The 1,901-nt window shown below is 31.8% G+C and overlaps 1 protein-coding gene across 1 annotated transcript in view; it reads left to right on the forward strand.

Moving 5' to 3' along the window:
• The window catches only part of amdhd2 (amidohydrolase domain containing 2), a 49,327-nt gene extending 47,737 nt beyond the window's left edge, over nt 1-1,590 (forward strand). Inside the window, exon 12 of the mRNA XM_014031368.1 lies at nt 773-1,590. Within this exon, the coding sequence (XP_013886822.1) occupies nt 773-852 (80 nt within the window). The 3' untranslated portion in view covers nt 853-1,590. The remainder of the gene's footprint in view (nt 1-772) is intronic.
• The last annotated feature ends 311 nt before the right edge of the window (nt 1,591-1,901 follow it).

The following is a 1,901-nucleotide window of genomic DNA, read 5'->3' on the forward strand; positions in this document are numbered from 1 at the left end:
CAGAAGAGATTGTTCTGTCCATTATCTGATTAAGAGAACTGAGAGGTTCTCTTCTGGGTTGAAATGACCTGTCATGGCCTAAATAGAGTTCAGTTTGTGACAGAGTTCCTGTCTTCTCGTCAGGCCTGTCCGAGGCCTGCTTCGAGACAGTAAATCTTGTTTCTTCACTCCAGGTGACCCCTATATATGTTTTGTTATAATAAACCACTGTTAAGTTGTCCATTCTGTTAGGTTACATCAGTCTTTGTGAGCACTTATGTATAAACAAGTAAAGTTGTTTACAGTATTTTTATTGTCATTAGAGTTAAAAAATAAAGCATCCAGTTTATATGATTTGATTGTACTGGTGGAGTTTGTAACCAATTAAAATGTTACACACAAAAGTGAAAAATAAAAAATTTTGAGTGGCCGACAAACTTTTCTTCACCAGCTATTGTGGCCAGTGGAGATTTTTTTTATTTCTATCCCTGCACATAAGTGGCTGATAAATGCACATTCTGGAGGAAGCAGCCCCTGAATAGAGACATAGCCAATGACAAAAGGCAGGGACAGTTGGTGTAATATTTTAGTATTTGTTTGTGTTTTGGTCACATGCAGAAATATATAAATTAGAGGGAAAATGATTGGGCATAGTTTCAAAGTTGCACAGTAAGTTTTAAAGAATTCATCAATCTGAAACCTGTTTAAAGTTGTTCTTGTTTGGTCTGAAAATGATTTTTTGTTTTCATACTTTATACATTTTATAACACTTCCTGAAAATGTTTATTTACAGATCTTGTTCTCCTCGATGATGACCTGAACCTTCGATCGACCTACATCTTTGGAGAGGAGGTTTGGAGAAAAGGAGTATAAAATAGAAGATAAAGAACCTTGGAGACTTTGTGCCTTCATTAAAATATACATTTTTTCTGCACACAAATTTGTTTTGAACATTTTATTTTATTGATATACAACAACCCTTTTTAAACTGAGTGAACATGGCTGTCCATTTCAATACATCAAAATTAAGCAAGGCTCAGTCAGAATACTCGTTTCTGTAAAATAATAATTTCTCCAGAACAGTGGCACACATCATTTCACCTGCTCTGTTAATGAGTTGTGTTCACCCAAGATGTTTCTGCATCTTTTAATCAGAATGCAAATTAAGACAGGAATAGAAAACAGAATCTGTCTGCTGTGAAAAGATCGCGAGCATTAAAATAAAACTGACTGCGCATTTTGTTTTGTTTTTTTATTGTTTTGTACAGAAAGTTGAGATCCTCCAGCACTTTGTCATTTACTCTTGGGAAATGTTTCAATTTAAATAATTCTGTTTATTCCTTGTGTAGCATTTCTAACTGCACATTTTTTCCTCTGCATCAAATATAAAGTTTTTTTCATTTTTAACAACTTAAAAACAAAACTTTTAATAAAACAGGACACTTAAACTATTTAATTTAGTTAAAATTAAATAATGAAATTGATAAACCTTTGTTGCAGGCATTAAATTAAAAATGAGTGAATATTTGAAAAAAAAAACAACTAAGTTTATATATTTGAACAATAAATGTCTTTGTATTGATTAAACTGAATATAAGTTGAAAATAATAATTGTATTCTGTGTTTATTTGTTTTACACAACATAATTAGAATAATGTTTAAAAATGTCTTGAACTTAAATAGTGTTTTATCAAGTCAGATAAAATACCAAGATGGCACCATGTACAGTTGCCTTGGCATTCTGGTGCTCTCTGTTTTGTCTATTCTTGTGTTATTTCTGTATCTCTTTACCTACACCAGGAAGGAGCTCCTAAACATTTGTAGGGGTTTTGGGTATATTCTAAAAATGGATAATTTGTGAATATATTTAAATATATTATATTTAAATATATTATTCCTCGAGGCACCACACTCTTTAATTC

This window comes from Austrofundulus limnaeus, unplaced genomic scaffold, assembly GCF_001266775.1.
Source record: "Austrofundulus limnaeus strain Quisiro unplaced genomic scaffold, Austrofundulus_limnaeus-1.0 Scaffold1239, whole genome shotgun sequence".
Taxonomy (NCBI): Eukaryota; Metazoa; Chordata; class Actinopteri; order Cyprinodontiformes; family Rivulidae; genus Austrofundulus; species Austrofundulus limnaeus.